General features: G+C 48.0%; 1 protein-coding gene across 5 annotated transcripts in view; it reads left to right on the top strand.

Annotated features, from left to right (window-relative positions):
- col24a1 (collagen type XXIV alpha 1) overlaps nt 1-20,537 on the top strand; it is a 226,054-nt gene that overhangs the window by 70,122 nt on the left and 135,395 nt on the right. For 4 of the 5 annotated variants that reach the window (XR_016496353.1, XM_036978599.2, XM_090236176.1 and 1 more), the window contains exons 14-18: nt 9,323-9,367; nt 15,650-15,703; nt 16,378-16,422; nt 18,519-18,572; nt 19,261-19,314. Coding sequence is in view for 4 of the 5 variants with exons in the window: in XM_036978599.2 (XP_036834494.2) it covers nt 9,323-9,367; nt 15,650-15,703; nt 16,378-16,422; nt 18,519-18,572; nt 19,261-19,314 (252 nt within the window). In the remaining variant the exon portion in view is untranslated. Of the gene's footprint in view, nt 1-9,322; nt 9,368-15,649; nt 15,704-16,377; nt 16,423-18,518; nt 18,573-19,260; nt 19,315-20,537 lie in introns of those variants that run through there. The other variant, XM_090236177.1, reaches the window with a different exon arrangement.

The raw sequence follows: 20,537 nt of genomic DNA, 5'->3' as shown, positions 1-20,537 counted from the left end.
CATCCACCTCTACCCCCGCCTCCATCTCTACCTACCCCCACCTCCACATCCATCTCTACCTCCACCTATACCTCCACCTCTACCCCCACCTCTACCTCCACCTCCTCCTCCACCTTCACCTCTACCCCACCTCCACCTCTACCCCCACCTCTACCCCCACCTCCACATCCACCTCTACCCCCGCCTCCATCTCTACCTACCCCCACCTCCACATCCATCTCTACCTCCACCTATACCTCCACCTCTACCCCCACCTCTACCTCCACCTCCTCCTCCACCTTCACCTCTACCCCACCTCCACCTCTACCCCCATCTCTACCTCTACCTATACCTCCACCTCTACCCCAACCTCTACCCCACCTCCACCTCTACCCCCATCTCTACCTCTACCTATACCTCCACCTCTACCCCAACCTCTACCCCCACCTCTACCCCCACCTCCACATCCACCTCTACCCCCGCCTCCATCTCTACCTACCCCCACCTCCACATCCATCTCTACCTCCACCTATACCCCCACCTCCACCTCCACCTCTACCCCCACCTCTACCTCCACCTCCTACTCCACCTTCACCTCTACCCCCACCTCCACATCCACCTCTACCCCCGCCTCCATCTCTACCTACCCCCACCTCCACATCCATCTCTACCTCCACCTATACCTCCACCTCTACCCCCACCTCTACCTCCACCTCCTCCTCCACCTTCACCTCTACCCCACCTCCACCTCTACCCCCACCTCTACCCCCACCTCCACATCCACCTCTACCCCCGCCTCCATCTCTACCTACCCCCACCTCCACATCCATCTCTACCTCCACCTATACCCCCACCTCCACCTCCACCTCTACCTCCACCTCCTCCTCCACCTTCACCTCTACCCCACCTCCACCTCTACCCCCATCTCTACCTCTACCTATACCTCCACCTCTACCCCAACCTCTACCTACATCTCCACATCCACCTCCATCTCTACCTTCACCTCCACCTCTACCCCCACCTCCACCTCTACCTCCACCTCTGCCCCCACCTCCACCTCTACCTCCACCTCCACCACTACCCCCACCTCTATCTCTACCTCCACCTCCACCTCTACCTCATCTCCACCTCTACCTACACCTCCAACTCTACCCCCACCTACACCTATACCTCCATCTCTACCTCCACCTCCATCTCTACCTCCATCTCTACCTCCACCCCCACCTCTACCTTATCTCCACCTCCACCTCTATCTATACGTCCACCTCTACCTATACCTCCACCTCTACCTCCACCTCCACCTCTACCTCATCTCCATCTCCACCTCCACCTCTACCTATACCTCCACCTCTACCTCTACCTCCACCTCTACCTCCACCTCTACCCCCACCTCTACCCCCACCTCCACATCCACCTCTACCCCCGCCTCCACCTCTACCTACCCCCACCTCCACCTCCACCTCTACCCTCACCTCTACCTCCTCCTCCACCTCCACCTCTACCGCCACCGCTACGTCAACCTCCACCTCCACCTCTACCCCCACGTCTACCTCCACCTCCTCCTCCACCTTCACCTCTACCCCACCTCCACCCCTACCCCCATCTCTACCTCCACCTATACCTCCACCTCTACCCCAACCTCTACCTACACCTCCACATCCACCTCCATCTCTACCTGCACCTCTACCTTTACCTCCACCTCTACCCCCACCTCCACCTCTACCTCCACCTCTGCCCCCACCTCCACCTCTACCTCCACCTCCACCACTACCCCCACCTCTATCTCTACCTCCACCTCCACCTCTACCTCATCTCCACCTCTACCTACACCTCCACCTCTACCCCCACCTACACCTATACCTCCACCTCCAACTCTACCTCCACCTCCATCTCTTCCTCCATCTCTACCTCCACATCCACCTCTACCCCCGCCTCCATCTCTACCTACCCCCACCTCCACATCCATCTCTACCTCCACCTATACCTCCACCTCTACCCCCACCTCTACCTCCACCTCCTCCTCCACCTTCACCTCTACCCCACCTCCACCTCTACCCCCACCTCTACCCCCACCTCCACATCCACCTCCACATCCATCTCTACCTCCACCTATACCCCCACCTCCACCTCCACCGCTACCCCCACCTCTACCTCCAACTCCTCCTCCACCTTCACCTCTACCCCACCTCCACCTCTACCCCCATCTCTACCTCTACCTATACCTCCACCTCTACCCCAACCTCTACCTACACCTCCACATCCACCTCCATCTCTACCTCAACCTCTACCTTCACCTCCACCTCTACCCCCACCTCCACCTCTACCTCCACCTCTGCCCCCACCTCCACCTCTACCTCCACCTCCACCACTACCCCCACCTCTATCTCTACCTCCACCTCCACCTCTACCTCATCTCCACCTCTACCTACACCTCCAACTCTACCCCCACCTACACCTATACCTCCATCTCTACCTCCACCTCCATCTCTACCTCCATCTCTACCTCCACCTCCACCTCTACCTTATCTCCACATCCACCTCTATCTATACGTCCACCTCTACCTATACCTCCACCTCTACCTCCACCTCCACCTCTACCTCATCTCCATCTCCACCTCCACCTCTACCTATACCTCCACCTCTACCTCTACCTCCACCTCTACCTCCACCTCTACCCCCACCTCCACCTCCACCTCTACCCCCACCTCTACCTCCACCTCCTACTCCACCTTCACCTCTACCCCCACCTCCACATCCACCTCTAACCCCCGCCTCCATCTCTACCTACCCCCACCTCCACATCCATCTCTACCTCCACCTATACCTCCACCTCTACCCCCACCTCTACCTCCACCTCCTCCTCCACCTTCACCTCTACCCCACCTCCACCTCTACCCCCACCTCTACCCCCACCTCCACATCCACCTCACCCCGCCTCCATCTCTACCTACCCCACCTCCCACATCCATCTCTACCTCCACCATACCCCCACCTCCACCTCCACCTCTACCTCCACCTCCTCCTCCACCTTACCTCTACCCCACCTCCACCTCTACCCCCATCTCTACCTCTACCTATACCTCCACCTCTACCCCAACCTCTACCTACATCTCCACATCCACCTCCATCTCTACCTTCACCTCCACCTCTACCCCCACCTCCACCTCTACCTCCACCTCTGCCCCCACCTCCACCTCTACCTCCACCTCCACCACTACCCCCACCTCTATCTCTACCTCCACCTCCACCTCTACCTCATCTCCACCTCTACCTACACCTCCAACTCTACCCCCACCTACACCTATACCTCCATCTCTACCTCCACCTCCATATCTACCTCCATCTCTACCTCCACCCCCACCTCTACCTTATCTCCACCTCCACCTCTATCTATACGTCCACCTCTACCTATACCTCCACCTCTACCTCCACCTCCACCTCTACCTCATCTCCATCTCCACCTCCACCTCTACCTATACCTCCACCTCTACCTCTACCTCCACCTCTACCTCCACCAATACCCCCACCTCTACCCCCACCTCCACATCCACCTCTACCCCCGCCTCCACCTCTACCTACCCCCACCTCCACCTCCACCTCTACCCTCACCTCTACCTCCTCCTCCACCTCCACCTCTACCGCCACCGCTACGTCAACCTCCACCTCCACCTCTACCCCCACGTCTACCTCCACCTCCTCCTCCACCTTCACCTCTACCCCACCTCCACCCCTACCCCCATCTCTACCTCCACCTATACCTCCACCTCTACCCCAACCTCTACCTACACCTCCACATCCACCTCCATCTCTACCTCCACCTCTACCTTACCTCCACCTCTACCCCCACCTCCACCTCTACCTCCACCTCTGCCCCCACCTCCACCTCTACCTCCACCTCCACCACTACCCCCACCTCTATCTCTACCTCCACCTCCACCTCTACCTCATCTCCACCTCTACCTACACCCTCCACCTCTACCCCCACCTACACCTATACCTCCACCTCCAACTCTACCTCCACCTCCATCTCTTCCTCCATCTCTACCTCCACATCCACCTCTACCCCCGCCTCCATCTCTACCTACCCCCACCTCCACATCCATCTCTACCTCCACCTATACCTCCACCTCTACCCCCACCTCTACCTCCACCTCCTCCTCCACCTTCACCTCTACCCCACCTCCACCTCTACCCCCACCTCTACCCCCACCTCCACATCCACCTCCACATCCATCTCTACCTCCACCTATACCCCCACCTCCACCTCCACCTCCACCTCTACCCCCACCTCTACCTCCACCTCCTCCTCCACCTTCACCTCTACCCCACCTCCACCTCTACCCCCATCTCTACCTCTACCTATACCTCCACCTCTACCCCAACCTCTACCTACACCTCCACATCCACCTCCATCTCTACCTCAACCTCTACCTTCACCTCCACCTCTACCCCCACCTCCACCTCTACCTCCACCTCTGCCCCCACCTCCACCTCTACCTCCACCTCCACCACTACCCCCACCTCTATCTCTACCTCCACCTCCACCTCTACCTCATCTCCACCTCTACCTACACCTCCAACTCTACCCCCACCTACACCTATACCTCCATCTCTACCTCCACCTCCATCTCTACCTCCATCTCTACCTCCACCTCCACCTCTACCTTATCTCCACATCCACCTCTATCTATACGTCCACCTCTACCTATACCTCCACCTCTACCTCCACCTCCACCTCTACCTCATCTCCATCTCCACCTCCACCTCTACCTATACCTCCACCTCTACCTCTACCTCCACCTCTACCTCCACCTCTACCCCCACCTCTACCCCCACCTCCACATCCACCTCTACCCCCGCCTCCACCTCTACCTACCCCCACCTCCACCTCCACCTCCTCCTCCACCTTCACCTCTACCCCACCTCCACCTCTACCCCATCTCTACCTCTACCTATACCTCCACCTCTACCCCAACCTCTACCTACACCTCCACATCCACCTCCATCTCTACCTCAACCTCTACCTTCACCTCCACCTCTACCCCCACCTCCACCTCTACCTCCACCTCTGCCCCACCTCCACCTCTACCTCCACCTCCACCACTACCGCCACCTCTATCTCTACCTCCACCTCCACCTCTACCTCATCTCCACCTCTACCTACACCTCCAACTCTACCCCACCTACACCTATACCTCCATCTCTACCTCCACCTCCCATCTCTACCTCCATCTCTACCTCCACCTCCACCTCTACCTTATCTCCACATCCACCTCTATCTATACGTCCACCTCTACCTATAACCTCCACCTCTACCTCCACCTCCACCTCTACCTCATCTCCATCTCCACCTCCACCTCTACCTATACCTCCACCTCTACCTCTACCTCCACCTCTACCTCCACCTCTACCCCACCTCTACCCCCACCTCCACATCCACCTCTACCCCCGCCTCCACCTCTACCTACCCCCACCTCCACCTCCACCTCTACCCCCACTCTACCTCCTCCTCCACCTCCACCTCTACCGCCACCGCTACGTCAACCTCCACCTCCACCTCTACACCCACGTCTACCTCCACCTCCTCCTCCACCTTCACCTCTACCCCACCTCCACCCCTACCCCTCTCTACCTCCACCTCCACATCCACCTCTACCCCCACCTACCACCTATACCTCACCTCCAACCTACCTCCTCCTCCATCTCTTCCCTCCATCTCTACTCCAACTCCACCTCTACCTTATCTCCACCACCACCTCTATCTATACGTCACCTCTACCTCTACCTCCACCTCTACCTCCACCTCCACCTCTACCTCATCTCCACCTCCACCTCTACCTATACCTCCACTCTACCTCTACCTCCACCTCTACCCCACCTCTACCCCCACCTCCACAACACCCTCTACCCCCGCCTCCATCTCTACCTACCCCCCACCTCCCATCCATCTCTACCTCCACCTATACCTCCACCTCACCCCCACCTCTACCTCCTCCTCCACCTCCACCTCTACCGCCACCGCTACGTCAACCTCCACCTCCACCTCTACCCCCCCCTACCTCCACCCCCTCCTCACCTCCACCTCTACACCACCTCCACCCTACCCCCATCTCTACCTCCACCAGTCATACCTCCACCTCTACCACCCTCCATCTCTACCTCCACCTCTACCTTCCCTCCACCTCTACCCCCACCTCCACCTCTACCTCCACCTCTGCCCCACCTCCACCTCAACCCCACCTCCACCACTACCCCCACCTCTATCTCTACCTCCACCTCCACTCTACCCAAACCTCTACCTACACCTCCACCATCCACCTCCATCTCTACCTCCACCTCTACCTTTATACCTCCACCTACCCCCACCTCCACCATACTCCACCTCTGCCCCCACCTCCACCTCTACCTCCACCTCCACCACTACCCCCCACCTCTATCTCTACCTACACCTCCACCTCTACCCCCACCTACACCTATAACTCCACCTCCATCTCAACCTCCATCTCTTCCTCCATCTCTTCCTCCACCTCCACCTCTACCTTATCTCCACCTCCACCTCTACCTATACCTCCACCTCTACCTCCACCTCTACCTCCACCTCCACCTCTACCTCATCTTCACCTCCACCTCAACCTATACCTCCACCTCTACCTATACCTCTACCTATACCTCCACCTCCACCTCTACCTCCACCTCCACCTCTACCTCATCTTCACCTCCACCTCAACCTATACCTCCACCTCTACCTATACCTCTACCTATACCTCCACCTCCACCTCTACCTCCACCTCCACCTCTACCTGTACCTATACCTCCACCTCTACCTCCACCTCCACCTCTACCTCTACCCCACCTCTACCTATACCTCCACCTCTACCCCCACCTCTACCTCCACCTCCACCTCTACCCCCACCTCCACCTCTACCCCCACCTCCACCTCTACCTATGCCTCCACCTCTACCTCCACGTCTACCTCATCTTCACCTCCACCTCAACCTATACCTCCACCTCTTCCTATACCTCTACCTATACCTCCACCTCCACCTCTACCTCCACCTCCACCTCCACCTCTACCTATACCTCCACCTCTACCTCCACCTCCACCTCCACCTCTACCACCTATACCTCCACCTCTACCCCACCTCTACCTCTACCCCACCTCTACCTATACCTCCACCTCTACCCCCACCTCTACCTCTACCTCCACCTCCACCTCTACCCCCACCTCCACCTCTACCCCCACCTCCACCTCTACCTCCATCTCTACCTCCACCTATACCTCCACCTATAACTCTACCTCCACCACTACATCCAGCTCCACCTATTCCTCCACCTCCATCTCCACCTCCACCTATATCTCTACCTCTACCAAGTTTGCTTCCATTGTTCTCAAAACACAGGAGTGTGGCATTTTGATCCATACCAAAGGTCTGATTACAAAGTGAACATTTATGTAATTAGTGTTTGCACATGTGAAGAGTGAAAGTGATCAATTGGTAATTGAGCTTAGCTTGTGCTTGTAAATGTACTGTATAGCTCTGGATGGATGAGCTCAGGCCCAGCGGTCTGTAACGTTTTAGAGCTCAATGTGTTGAGATGATATGTAATCCATTAAGATTAGTGGGGATGTGTCGGGCAGAGTTCATTCAGAACAGCAGTTAGAGGGGATATCTGTATTGAGTGTGTCGGGCAGAGTTCATTCAGAACAGCAATTAGAGGGGATATCTGTATTGAGTGTGTCGGGCAGAGTTCATTCAGAACAGCAGTTAGAGGGGATATCTGTATTGAGTGTGTCGGGCAGAGTTAATTCAGAACAGCAGATAGAGGGGATATCTGTATTGAGTGTGTCGGGCAGAGTTCATTCAGAACAGCAGTTAGAGGGGATATCTGTATTGAGTGTGTCGGGCAGAGTTCATTCAGAACAGCAGTTAGAGGGGATATCTGTATTGAGTGTGTCGGGCAGAGTTCATTCAGAACAGCAGTTAGAGGGGATATCTGTATTGAGTGTGTCGGGCAGAGTTCATTCAGAACAGCAGTTAGAGGGGATATCTGTATTGAGTGTGTCGGGCAGAGTTCATTCAGAACAGCAGTTAGAGGGGATATCTGTATTGAGCTGGAAAAGTATGCTGCAGATGATTAACTTCGTTTCTTCTCCTGTTTGTTCTGAACCTTTTTATTGATTTAAAAAGCACTGTAAATACACTGTAAAACGCCTGTAAAAGCACCGTAAATACACTGTAAAACCCCTGTAAAAGCACTGTAAAAGCACTGTAAATACACTGTAAAACCCCTGTAAAAGCACTGTAAAAGCACTGTAAATACACTGTAAAACCCCTGTAAAAGCACCGTAAATACACTGTAAAACCCCTGTAAAAGCACCGTAAATGCACTGTAAAACCCCTGTAAAAGCACTGTAAAAGCACTGTAAATACACTGCAAAACCCCTGTAAAAGCACTTTAAAAGCACTGTAAATACACTGTAAAACCCCTGTAAAAGCACTGTAAATACACTGTAAAACCCCTGTAAAAGCACTGTAAAACCCCTGTAAAAGCACTGTAAAAGCACTGTAAATACACTGTAAAACCCCTGTAAAAGCACTGTAAATACACTGTAAAACCCCTGTAAAGGCACTGTAAATACTCTGTAAAACCCCTGTAAAAGCACTGTAAAAGCACTGTAAATACACTGTAAAACCCCTGTAAAAGCACTGTAAATACACTGTAAACCCCCTGTAAAAGCACTGCAAATACACTGTAAAACCCCTATAAAAGCACTGTAAAAGCACTGTACACTGTAAAACCCCTATAAAATAACTGTAAATACACTGTAAAACCCCTGTAAAAGCACTGTAAAAGCACTGTAAATACACTGTAAAACCTCTGTAAAAGCACTGTAAATGCACTGTAAAACCCCTGTAAAAGCACTGTAAATACACTGTAAAACCCCTGTAAAAGCACTGTAAATGCACTGTAAAACCCCTGTAAAACCCCTGTAAAAGCACTATAAATACACTGTAAAACCACTGTAAAACCCCTGTAAAAGCACTATAAATACACTGTAAAACCACTGTAAAAGTACTGTAAAAGCACTGTTTAATGTAGACTTACAAGCAGTAAAGAAGAGAGTTGTGTAGTTTGATTAGATGTATCTGGGTATGCCAGCCTGCATATAGTCATTTGGAGAAAAGCTTTTCTTATCCTGTGTGTGTGTGTGTGTGTGTGTGTGTGTGTGTGTGTGTGTGTGTGTGTGTGTGTGTGTGTGTGTGTGTGTGTGTGTGTGTGTGTGTGTGTGTGTGTGTGCATTTCTACCCTGTACTCATGATGTTCCTGTGCTCTTTTCCAGGGGCTTGCTGGAGGTGCTGGCATGGGGGGCTTTCCTGGCCTAAGGGTGAGTATCACACAACATTACATTACACACCATGTTTTAATTCATCTGTTGTGTTTTTATCAAGATCCAACGTTTTTAGCTTTATGACATTGTGCGTTTAGTGTTGTAGAGGTTGACTACAGTAGGATCTTACCACTGACTTGTGTAGTGTACATTCATTCATTTTCTCATTCATTCATTCTGGTATGTTTGATTTTGATGCTGTTCAGGGAAGATGGGATGCAGTAGGGCTGATGCTGTTGATTACTCTCTACAGTACTTCTCACATACAGTCTATTATAAACACATCAAGCTAAACCCATATTTGTCTGTAGATTAGATGTTTTGGATACTGGGAGAGTTAAATGTTTGATGAATGGGGAATCTGCTCTGACTTGCTTTAATAAATGGAAATATCTAGCTAGTGCCAGTGCTTTCAGGCACCATGCAAATTATCCAGCAGAGGTCATTTGTTTTGAATGGCAACAATATATTCCTCACCCTGCCTGCTACTGTGCAATGCTTAGTGCTGCACCATGACCTGCCAAAGGCTTGTAGGCCTGTCAAGCCTTGGACTGAGTGAGAGAGAGGGAGAGGGAGCACAGAGACAAAAGGAGAGAGAGAGAGGTGGAGTGAGAGAGGGAGAGGGAGCACACAGAGAGAGCAAGAGAGAGAGAGAGAGAGGGAGCACACAGAGAGAGCAAGAGAGAGAGAGAGAGAGAGGGAGAGAGAGAGAGAAGGGGAGAAAGAGAGAGTGAGAGAGAGAAATGTGGAGTGGGAAAGAGAGAGAGAGAGAGAGAGAAAGAGGGAGAGAGAGAGAGAGAGGGAGCACACAGAGAGAGCAAGAGAGAGAGAGAGAGAGAGAGAGGGAGAGAAGGAGAGAAAGAGAGAGTGAGAGAGAGAAATGTGGAGTGGGAAAGAGAGAGAGAGAGAGAGAAAGAGGGAGAGAGAGAGAGAGAGGGAGAAAGAGCAAAAGGGAGAGGGAGACAAAAAGGGAGAGAGGGAGAGAGTGCAAGAGAGAGAGAGAGGGAGAGAGAGAATCTTTGTAATAAATGTAAGAAGTAAATGTCAAATTGGCTTTCTCCCCATCCATCGCACTACTGACCTTACACACACAAATTAATTAACATGGCCCCTCAAAAGAATTGGGCAAAATCTTTGCTTGCTTTATTGACTTTAATAAAGCATTCGATTATTTTTGGCACAAAGGGCTATTCTACAAAATTATCCAAAGTGGGCTTGGTGGTTGATTGATTTAACTAAATGTATGTACACAGAAAACAAGTGTGCAATAAAAATCTAAAACCAAAGAACATAATTATTTTCACAATGTCGAGGTGTGAGACAAGGCTGCAGTTTGAGTCCAAACCTTTTCCACATTTATATCAATGAATTAGCAGACATATTGGACTATTCTGCAGCCCCAGGACTCACACTATTTAACACAGAGGTAAAATATCTGCTACATGCTGATGACTTGGTTCTTCTTTCACCAACCAAAAAAGGTCTTCAACAGAACCTTAACATTCTAGAGAAATAATGCCATGATTGGGCCCTGGCAGTATATTTCAAAAGCTAAAATCATGATTTTCCAGAAAAAACCCAGATGTCAGAAACACAAATATAAATTCACCCTGAACAACATCATAATTGAACAGACTAAAAATGACTCATAACTTGGTCTGAGTGAGAGAGGGGGAGAGAGAGCACAAAGACAAAAAGAGAGTGAGAGTTTCCTCAGCTATAATCACAGCAGCCGGCCGTAACTCAACCTCTACACCGTAACTTAACTGTAAATTGACTTGACTACTGTTACAAGATGCCCGCCAGGCAGCATGGCCCCCGGCCCTCCAGGTTTCTGATTTGACTCAGATGAATGACTCTGACCTATCCCTACAAATCAACCTCTTCTCTCTGGACAGGACAGGACATGACTGGACATGGTCAGGTCAGGCTGCTGGGGAAAAGCAGCCAGCTCTAATCCAGCTGTGACAGAAATTGGAGGCTACATTTGTAGGATACCGACACAGTAGTCCATGTAAAGTACACGTACAGCACAAGAACTGTTTGTCGGAAGCTTCATGAAATGGGTTTCCATGGCCAAACAGCCAAACACAAGCCTTAGATCACCATGCGCAATGGCAAGCGTCGGCTGTAGTGGTGTAAAATTCTCAGGAGTAATGAATCACGAATCACCATCTGGCAGTCCAACAGACAAATCTGGATTTGGCAGATGCCAGGAGAATGCTATCTGCTCGAATGCATGGTGCCAACTGTAAAGTTTGGTGGAGGAAGAATAATGGTCTGGGCTGTTTTTCATGGATTCTTGCAAGTCCCCATAATTCCAGTGAAAGGAAATCTTAATGCTATAGCATCCAATGACATTCTAGACGATTCTGTGCCAACTTTGTTCCAAGCCTAATTACCCAACACCAATGCCCGACCTCACTAATGCTCTTGTGGGTGAATGGACTCAAGCCCCCTCAGCAATGTTCCAACATCTAGTGGAAAGCCTTCCCAGAAGAATGGAGGCTGTGATAGCAGCAAAGGCGAGACCAACTCCATATTAATGCCCATGACATTGGAATGAGATGTTCAACTTTATTGTAAGAGCAGGTACTTTACATGAAATATCTCTCAAAGATGATCTTGTGAATAACAGCGCTAGACTAGGAAGCTCAAAGTCCACAATGTCTCCCTGTCTGAAATCAGACAGATTAATGGATCATTACTTCAAAAGGCCTAATGTAGCCATCGTTAATGGTTTATAAGGCCTACATTTGAAGTCTGAAGTTTAGGTACACTTAGGTCAGAGTCATTAAAACTCATTTTTCAACCACTCCACAAATTTCTTGTTAACAAACTATAGTTTTGGTAAGTTGGTTAGGACATCTACTTTGTGCATGACACAAGTCATTTTTCCAACAATTGTTTACAGACAGATTATTTCACTTATAATTCACTGTATCACAATTCCAGTTGGTCAGACGCTTACATACACTAAGTTGACTGTGCCTTTAAACAGCTTGGAAAGTTACAGAAAATAATGTCATGGCTTTAGAAGTGTCTGATAGGCTAATTGACATCATGTGGGTCAATTGGAGGTGTACCTGTGGATTTATTTCAAGGCCTACCTTCAAACTCAGTGCCTCTTTGCTTGACATCATGGGAAAATCAAAAGAAATCAGCCAAGACCTCAGAAAAAAAATTGAAGACCTCCACAAATCTGGTTCATCCTTGGGAGCAATTTCCAAACGCCTGAAGGTACCACGTTCATCTGTACAAACAATAGTACGCAAGTATAAACACCATGGGTCCACGCAGCCTTCATACTGCTCAGGAAGGAGACGCGTTCTGTCTCCTAGAGATGAACGTACTTTGGTGCGAAAAGTGCAAATCAATCCCAGAACAACAGCAAAGAACCTTGTGAAGATGCTGGAGGAAACAGGTACAAAATTATCTATATCCACAGTAAAAATGAGTCCTATATCGACATAACCTGAAAGGCCGCTCAGCAAGGAAGAAGCCACTGCTCCAAAACCGCCATAAAAAAAGCCAGACTACGGTTTGCAACTGCACATGGAGACAAAGATCGTACTTTTTGGAGAAATGTCATCTGGTCTGATGAAACACAAATAGAACTGTTTGGCCATAATGACCATCGTTATGTTTGGAGGGAAAAGGGGGAGGCTTGCAAGCCGAAGAACACCATCCCAACCGTGAAGCACGGGGGTGGCAGCATCATGTTGTGGGGGTGCTTTGCTGCTGGAGGGACTGGTGCACTTCACAAAATAGATGGCATTATGAGGACAGAAAGCTATGTGGATATATTGAAGCAACATCTTAAGACATCAGTCAGGAAGTTAAAGCTTGGTCGCAAATGGGTCTTCCAAATGGACAATGACACCAAGCATACTTCCAAAGTTGTGGCAAAATGGTTTAAGGACAGCAAAATAAAGGTATTGGAGTGGCCATCACAAAGCCCTGACTTCAAACCCATAGAAAATTTGTGGGCAGAACTGAAAAAGCGCGTGCGAGCAAAGAGGCCTACAAACCTGACTCAGTTATACCAGCTCTGTAAGGAGGATTGGGCCAAAATTCACCCAACTTATTGTGGGAAGCTTGTGGAAGGCTACCCAAAATGTTTGACCGAAGTTAAACAATTTAAAGGCAATGCTACAATATACTAATTGAGCGTATGTAAACTTCTGACCCACTGGGAATGTGATGAAAGAAGTAAATGCTGAAATAAATCTTTGTCTCTACTATTATTCTGACGTTTCACATTCTTAAAATAAAGTGGTGATCCTAACTGACCTAAGACAGAATTTTTACTAAGATTAAATGTCAGGAATTGTGAAAAACTGAGTTGAAATGTATTTGGCTAAGGTGTATGTAAACTTCCGACTTCAACTGCTTACAAATACTCTACGAATGGTCTATAAAGCCTTATAGAGCATTATAGGTGGTTTGTTTAAATGATGACCATAGTGTGCCTACAGTAATGGCTGTCATTACTGGGCTCTGTTACATCAGACACTTTGCCCCAGAGAAAGTAGGTCCCACTGCAGAGACAAATATGAATTCAGCTCTATGAATGTGGGACACTTCCGTCACGCTGGTTTTGGAATCACATATCCTCCAGCCATCATTAATGGGAGAGGAACCCGGCTAGTGTGGCCGTGGTGACCGATTCCTCATGTCACCCTGTCTGCGCCCCGCCCTGTGAGGAAGTCTTTTAAATTCACATTTCAAACAAATTGGTGGCATCTCCTCATGTGATTGATATTCATCTCTCTAACCTCACCACCACCCCCCACTTCAACCTCACCCCAACCTTATGCAGGATGCAGAGAGAGAGACAGACAGGAGACAGACATGCAGGCCAGACCCTGTCTAGCCTCCATTCTTTCCTCATGCCTCCTGTTCTGTGCTCTGTTCCAAAACTCTTCTTGTTGCTGCATATTTTTTCCTAGATTTTTACTTGAAGCATTGTGACCTAATTCTGGAGAGCTTCTTTATAAACAAAGTCGTGGCAGTGAGCCTGAATGCTGCTAGATTCTAAAGTTCAGCCATGAGGATCAGGTCTGCTTGGTGTTTGACAGACAGACTTGGTTGTCTTGTGTGGTTTGGTCTGCCATCCATTGTGTATCATTCTTTACTGATTGTCATGGTTTAATGATCCTTGTGATGGGAGAATGCACAGCTGGTGCAAGAACTGGGGAACTATTTCTCATGTGGCCTCTGACCGTAAGATGAGTTGTAAGGAAAAATAGTTATTTAAAACAAACTACTGACAGCCAACACTATGTCTGGTGAAATAACTGGAGAATGAATCCTCAGCTGCACTTATCTGTTATTCTGTAGTCTCCATAAATACAACAGATGATTTAACAAACCACTCCATGTTTTACAACTGCTTTCACTAATTGATCCTCGGCTGATCTTATAGTAATGTTCTACGTAGTCTTCATACAAGTCATGATTTACCAAGGTACTCCTCATGTTTTACAATGTGAACAACCCTAAATGGTTTCCGTGACAGCGGCTGATGGAATTTGTTGTAGAGGTTAAGCAGCAGGAGGCGGAGGTCTCTGTTCAGGTGTACAGGCTGGCTCTGATGAGGGGGTGCTGGTGACAGTCCCCTCAAAGCACAGTAATGGGAAACAGACCCACACCGGTACACATGGAACAAATGGAACCACTTATAGAACTGACCCTCTGTCCCACGCTACACTTATACAGATAACCTGCTACATCAGTCTGCCGAATGGGAGAGAGGGCACACAACATAATCATAATCTTCCTCATCATAAGTAACAAAGTCAATGTAATTACAATGATTAGAACTATTATTATAATAATAATTAATCATGAACCGTGCGTTGCTAAAGAACATACAGTACAGTAGGTGTCTCTTTAACTGCCTGCCTGCAATAGAAGACTCCTTGTTCAGCAGCACAGTGTCCGGTCACTCCTACCATCTCCGTGTCGCAGCTAATTAGATGTGATGTTCCTGTCCTGCGTCCGCTCACATGGGCGGCCTAACCCCAAACGGACGCTTTAGTGTCAGCACAGGAACAGCTTGGAAGTCATCATAGCTAGTGTTGGCTCACAGGAATTCACGTGTCAAAATAATCCTCTGAAACACGTCCTTCAAAATCTGTCCCCATAAAACAGAGCATGTATAATATACACTGTATACTTTGTGTGTGTGTGTGTGTGTATGTGTGTGTGTGTGTGTGTGTGTGTGTGTGTGTGTGTGTATATTGTATCTTATCCTACTGCTCCTTCTCTCTACAGGGAGACCCAGGGCCTGAGGGACAGCGAGGACTGACTGGCATAGTGGGAACTATGGTAACGACAGACCCTCCTCTCTCCCCTCTCATCCCCTCTCCTTCTCTCTCCTCTCCTCTCCTTTCCTCTCCTTTCCTCTCCTCTCACTTCCTCTTCTTTCCTCTCCTCTCTCCTCTCCTCTCCTCCTCTATCCTCTCCTCTTCTATCCTCTCCTCCTCTCTCCTTTCCTCTCCTCCTCACTCCTCTCCTCAACTCCTCTCTCCTCCCCTCTCCTCTCCTATCCTCATCTATACTCTCCTCATCTCTTCTCTTCTCCTCGCTCCTCTCCTATCCTCCCCTCCTCTGTACTCTCCTCATCTCTTCTCTTCTCCTCGCTCCTCTCCTATCCTCCCCTCCTCTGTACTCTCCTCTCCTTCTCTCTCCTCTCCTCTCCTATCCTCCTCTCTCATCTCCTCTCTCCTCTCCTCTCCTCTCCTCTCCTCTCCTCTCCTCTCCTCTCCTCTCCTCTCCTCTCCTCTCCTCTCCTCTCCTCTCCTCTCCTCTCCTCCTTGCACCTCTCCTATCCTCTCCTCTTTCCTTTCCTCTTCTCTTCTCTCCTCTTCTCTTCTCTCCTCTTATTCTCTCTTCTCCTGTAAGTCATTTCTTATATCGGCCCCTGTATCTTCCTCTGTCTGTCCTCTTTTCAAAATGCCTGCCACTGAGGAGTCCCTCCTCTCTTGTTCTCTCTCTGACAGGGCCTGGCGGGAAAAGCGGGGCTGCCTGGATTGAAAGGTGATAAGGTGATCTAAATATTTATATTATTGTAGTGTATCTGGGAATGTCCTAGCCCAATGTGTGTATGAGTGGGGTGTGTGTCCAGTACATGGGGAGGATGATGGGATAGGATGGGAGTAGCTGAACAGAGGAATGATGATTTGATATACAGTACCAGTCAAAAGTTTGGACACACCTACTATGAAAACTATGAAATAACACATATGGAATCATGTAGTAAACAAAAAAGTGTTGAACAAATCTAAATATATTTGAGATTTGAGATTCTTCAAAGTAGCCAGCCTTTGCCTTCATGACAGCTTTGCACACTCTTGGCATTCTCTCAACCACCTTCATAAGATAGTCACCTGGAATACATTTCATTTCAATCAATCAATCAAATGTATTTATAAATCCCTTTTTACATCAGCCGATGTCACAAAGTGCTATACAGAAACCCAATTAACAGGTGTGCCTTGTTAAAGGTTCATTTGTGTAACTTCTTTCATTTCTTTAATGCGTTTAGCCAATCAGTTGTGTTGTGACAAGGTAGGTGTGGTATACAGAAGATAGCCCTATTTAGTAAAAGACCATGTTCATATTATGGCAAGAACAGCTCAAATAAGCAAAGAGAAATGACAGTCCATCATTACTTCAAGACATGAAGGTGAGTCAATCTGGAAAATGTCAAGAACGTTGAACGTTTCTTCAAGTGTAGTCGCAAAAACCATCATGCTCTATGATGAAACTGGCACTTATGAGGACCGCCACATTAATGGAAGACCCAGAGTTACCTGTGCTGCAGAGGTTAAGTTTATTAGAATTACCAGCCTCATAAATTGCAGCCCAAGTAACAGACACATCTTAACATCAAGTCTTCAGAGAAGACTGAGCGAATCAGGCCTTCATGGTTGAATTGCTGCAAAGAAACCACTACTAAAGGATACCAATAATAAGAAGAGACTTTCTTGGGCCAAGAAACATGAGCAATGGACATTATACTGGTAAAAATCTGTCCTTTGGACTGATGAGTCCAAATTTGAAATTTTTGGTTCCAACTGCCATGTCTTTGTGAGACGCAGAGTAAGTAAACAGATGATCTCCGCATGTGTGATTCCCACTGTGAAGCATGGAGGAGGAGGAGGTGTGATGGTATGGGGGTGCTTTGCTGGTGACACTGTCTGTGATTCATTTAGAATTCAAGGCACACTTAACCAGCATGACTACCAAAGCATTCTGCAGTGACACGCCATCCCAGCTGGTTTGCACTTAGTGGGACAATAATTTATTTTTCAACAGGACAATGACCCAACCCACCTCCAGGCTGTGTAAGGGCTATTTGACCAATAAGGAGAGTGATGGAGTGCTGCATCCGATGACCTGGCCTCCACAATCACCCGACCTCAACCCAATTGAGATGGTTTGGGATGAATTGGACCGCAGAGTGAAGGAAAAGCAGCAAACAAGTGCTCAGCATATGTGGGAACTCCTTCAAGACTGTTGGAAAATCATTCTAGGTGAAACTGGTTTAGAGAATGCCAAGAGTGTGCACAGCTGTCATCAAGGAAAATGGTGACTACTTTGAATAATCTCAAATATAAAATATATTTAGATTTGTTTAACACGTTTTTGGGTGCTATGTGATTCCATATGTGTTATTTCATAGTGTTGATGTCTACACTATTATTCTACAATGTAGAAAATAGTAAAAATAAAGAAAAACCCTTGAATGAGTAGGTGTGTCCAAACTTTTGACTGCTAATGTACATGCCAGTAGTCAATGTACAGTAGCTGTTACTATGAGAAATAGAAGTGTGTTGTGTAAATTCTTGCTAATTGTTTCCCCATTCCAGCTCTGTAGTACAACTGTCTGAGTTTGTTTTACTTTCCTAACAATTACACAGTTCCTCCATCAAACTGTTGGTCTTGAATGCTGCTTAACTATTGAGTGATATATCTCCTATGGGATGGGTTCGATAGAAACATGTCACTCATAATCCCTGGACAGGGTTGGGAAACTGTGTGTCCTCCTCAGTGTGATTGTATGGTTGTGTTGTTAACGCTGTCCTCTGATGTAAGCAGGGTGGTTGTATTATATCTCTTGTGACGCTGTAACATTCAGGGCGAACCTGGACTAAGGGGTGAACCGGGAGAGATGGGTTACCAAGGTGACAAGGTAGGACCGCAACACATTCCCCATCAGTCTGAATAACTGATTTGTTTTTATCATGAGCAGGACATTCTCCAGATGCATCATAAGGGTCTTTACTCAGTCAACACGGCTGTGATGCTAGTTTCAAACACATACTGTATGTATGTAGTGCTGTAGCCAACTAGCATACCATACATGCATAGCAAATGTATAGGCAACGATAGAAGGCTAGGGTTGGGTTCAGCACATGCAATAGGGATATGAAGCTACTATACGTTGATGATCAATACTCATACAGATGGAGATGATAGAACTCAGCTCTGCTTATCAGAGAGCTGACAGTTAGACTAAACACTCTCAGGTCCATGTTGCATTGTACAACACACACATACACACACACACACACACACACACACACACCCACACACACCCTTATGCACGCACGCACACACACACACACCCACACATACACCCTTATGCACGCACACACACACACACACACACACACACACACACACACACACACACACACCCTTACGCATGCACGCACACACACACACCCGCACGCATACGCGCACACACACACCCGTACGCATGCACACACACACACCCGTGCACACACACACACCCACACACACACAAAAGAGAGTGATATAATGAGTGATGGAGAGAGTAGGAGAATAAACAAGTGTTTTTCTGTTTGTACTCCCAGGGTGCTGCTGGCTTGTCTGGACCTCCTGGACTCCGTGGGAAACCAGGTCCACCTGTACGTAGTGTGTGTGTGTAGTGTGTATGTGTGTGTATGTGTGTGTATATGTATATGTGTTTGTCATTTTAACCCATTAGACTGACACTTAATTCATGGAATAACTCCAGTACACACCCTGTACCTTTTAGACTTTAAATACCTGCACTTTGTTACTGACAGCCCATATACTGTAGCTGCCTGAAACTAAACCATCCTTCACGCAACATATTTATAACACCTGTGTGTGGGTCTCTTTTTGTGTATAGAAAATACAGTCCATAATGTGATCAACCATAGACTTTAATTCTATAGACGCCAGGCAGTCAGTCCCTGTAACATCACATCACATGAAGACCATATGAATATTGGTTTTGACAACCCAATACCAACCACACACAGCTTGCCTGCCTCCTTAGAAACACTGGCAACTGTCAAATAGAGTGAAGTCTCACTACTGACGCTTTGAGTGCCAAGTCTTTATCTACCTCATGCTGTTTGTATATATAATATACAGTACGTTATGCATGTGTGGCTGTCTGTTTGTGTATATAATATACAGTACGTTATGCATGTGTGGCTGTCTGTTTGTATATATAATATACAGTACGTTATGTGTGTGTGTAGCTGTCTGTTTGTATATATAATATACAGTACGTTATGCATGTGTGGCTGTCTGTTTGTATATATAATATACAGTACGTTATGTGTGTGTGTAGCTGTCTGTTTGTATATATAATATACAGTACGTTATGCATGTGTGGCTGTCTGTTTGTGTATATAATATACAGTACGTTATGTGTGTGTGTAGCTGTCTGTTTGTGTATATAATATACAGTACGTTATGTGTGTGTGTGGCTGTCTGTTTGTGTATATAATATACAGTACGTTATGCATGTGTGGCTGTCTGTTTGTGTATATAATATACAGTACGTTATGTGTGTGTGTAGCTGTCTGTTTGTGTATATAATATACAGTACGTTATGCATGTGTGGCTGTCTGTTTGTGTATATAATATACAGTACGTTATGTGTGTGTGTGGCTGTCTGTTTGTGTATATAATATACAGTACGTTATGCATGTGTGGCTGTCTGTTTGTATATATAATATACAGTACGTTATGCGTGTGTGTAGCTGTCTGTTTGTATATATAATATACAGTACGTTATGCATGTGTAGCTGTCTGTTTGTATATATAATATACAGTACGTTATGCCTGTGTAGCTGTCTGTTTGTGTATATAA

This window comes from Oncorhynchus mykiss, chromosome 5 (genome assembly GCF_057628025.1).
Source record: "Oncorhynchus mykiss isolate SJ-2025 chromosome 5, ASM5762802v1, whole genome shotgun sequence".
Taxonomy (NCBI): Eukaryota; Metazoa; Chordata; class Actinopteri; order Salmoniformes; family Salmonidae; genus Oncorhynchus; species Oncorhynchus mykiss.
This window is presented reverse-complemented; position numbering and strand designations above follow the sequence as displayed.